The sequence below is a fragment of the Mirounga leonina genome, unplaced genomic scaffold (assembly GCF_011800145.1).
Source record: "Mirounga leonina isolate KUSES-001 unplaced genomic scaffold, KU_Mleo_1.0 Mir_114, whole genome shotgun sequence".
In the NCBI taxonomy this organism is placed as follows: domain Eukaryota; kingdom Metazoa; phylum Chordata; class Mammalia; order Carnivora; family Phocidae; genus Mirounga; species Mirounga leonina.
Genome location: NW_023270265.1, coordinates 42,679,090 through 42,680,559, shown reverse-complemented (window position 1 = coordinate 42,680,559; position 1,470 = coordinate 42,679,090). Strand labels below are relative to the sequence as shown.

General features: G+C 65.3%; 1 protein-coding gene across 3 annotated transcripts in view; it reads right to left on the bottom strand.

The window, feature by feature from the left end:
- Positions 1-420, bottom strand: part of INPP5F (inositol polyphosphate-5-phosphatase F) — an 80,728-nt gene extending 80,308 nt beyond the window's left edge. For all 3 annotated transcript variants that reach the window (XM_035030263.1, XM_035030288.1, XM_035030314.1), the window contains exon 1: positions 86-420. In XM_035030263.1, coding sequence (XP_034886154.1) covers positions 86-182 — 97 coding nt within the window. In that variant the 5' untranslated portion in view covers positions 183-420. The remainder of the gene's footprint in view (positions 1-85) is intronic.
- Positions 421-1,470: the final 1,050 nt, after the last annotated feature.

Here is a 1,470-nt window from a genome sequence, read left to right as displayed (position 1 = left end):
GCCCCCGCCGAGGGGCGGCCGCGCCCCCTCCTCGCCCCCGCCGCGCCGGGCCGGGCCCAGGGCCACCCCGCGCCGCCACGCTCACCGGGTCGGAGCTGGAGGCCGCCGTCGCGGCGGCTGCACCACAGCGCGCGCTCGCCCTGCTGCAGGATGTAGTGGTCCTTGGCTTGGAAGAGCTCCATGCCGGCCCCGGGCGCCGAGGGAGGAGGCGGCGGCGGCCGGGCGCGCCCGCGTCTCCGCGGCCCCCGGCCCCGGCGGCGGCGGCCCACGGGGGGCGCGCGGGGCGTCCTAGTCGGCCGGGGCCGCCGGAGTCCGCGCCTCGAGGAACAGCGACTGAGGGAGCGCCCCAGCGGCCAGGCCCGCTGGAGGAGAACGCGCACCGGCGGCGGTGGCGGCGGCGGCGGCGCCTTGGAGGCCTCTCCCCCAGCTCCGCCCCTCGCCCGGCCCCGCCCCTGGCACCGCTCCCGGCCCCACCCCCTCGGTGGCCACGCCCCCGGCTTCAACCAGGCTCCTCCCCTTCCCTGTCTCCTCCGCGCGCCTCTTTCTTCTTTCCGCTCCCCTTTCTGCCTTTTCCCGCCGCCCTCTCCTCCAGCTTCTCCCGCGTTTCTCCTCCTGGCTCCTCCCCACAGGCTCTTCCTCCCTGCTCTCCTCCTCCCCCAACCCTCCTCCCGCTCCTCCCAGGCCCCGCCCCTAGCGGGCCCGCCTTCCCTCCAGAGGCCATGGCCGGCCGAGCCCGGGCATGGCTGAGTCAGGGGCCAGCTGCCCTCATGCCCTGTAACCTACGGAGCAGAAGCTCACTCGTGGGGTCTTCCCTCCCATGCCGGCGGCTTATTCGCTCCTTTCACCAGCCCTGAAGAAAGCCCGGCCGACTCCTTACATCCAGCCTGAAACTCCCTCCTCCCCGGGCCTGAGCTGCCCGCAGAGACCCGGACCAGGAGAGCCGGGAAATGCGACCCAAGACGCTGGTTACTGGGGTCTAGCCCCAGCCAGGCTCTCCTCAGAGCAGGGCCGTCCTCTAGTTTGTATTTACTCTTAGAACCTTGTGACGTTTGACAACAGCAGGTATTCAACAAATACACATCAACCAGGAGCATGTTAACAATAAAAAACACACAATTATTAGCACAGGGCTCTGACTAGCGAAGAAGAAGGGAGCAAAGTCCAGAAGCTATCGTGTCCCAAATTAAGCAAGATGGGTCTGAGAAGACGTCAAAAAATAAGTCATCAGTGAAGTGGAAGGGATGGAGTTGGACAAGCCCCCCCGCCAATATCTTTGAGCCGTCTATTTTGAAAGGCCAGTTGGTATGTTGAACAGAATATGGCTTGGGAGTCAGGTCCGCAGTTCCAGGTCCAGCTGCAGGTGTGATCTAGTGGGTGATCTTGGGGAGATCTCCTGGTCTCAATGGTGGTTGAACTAAATGGCCTTTAAATTACACTCTCCGTTTTATTTATCAGTGAGTCTTGCTACTC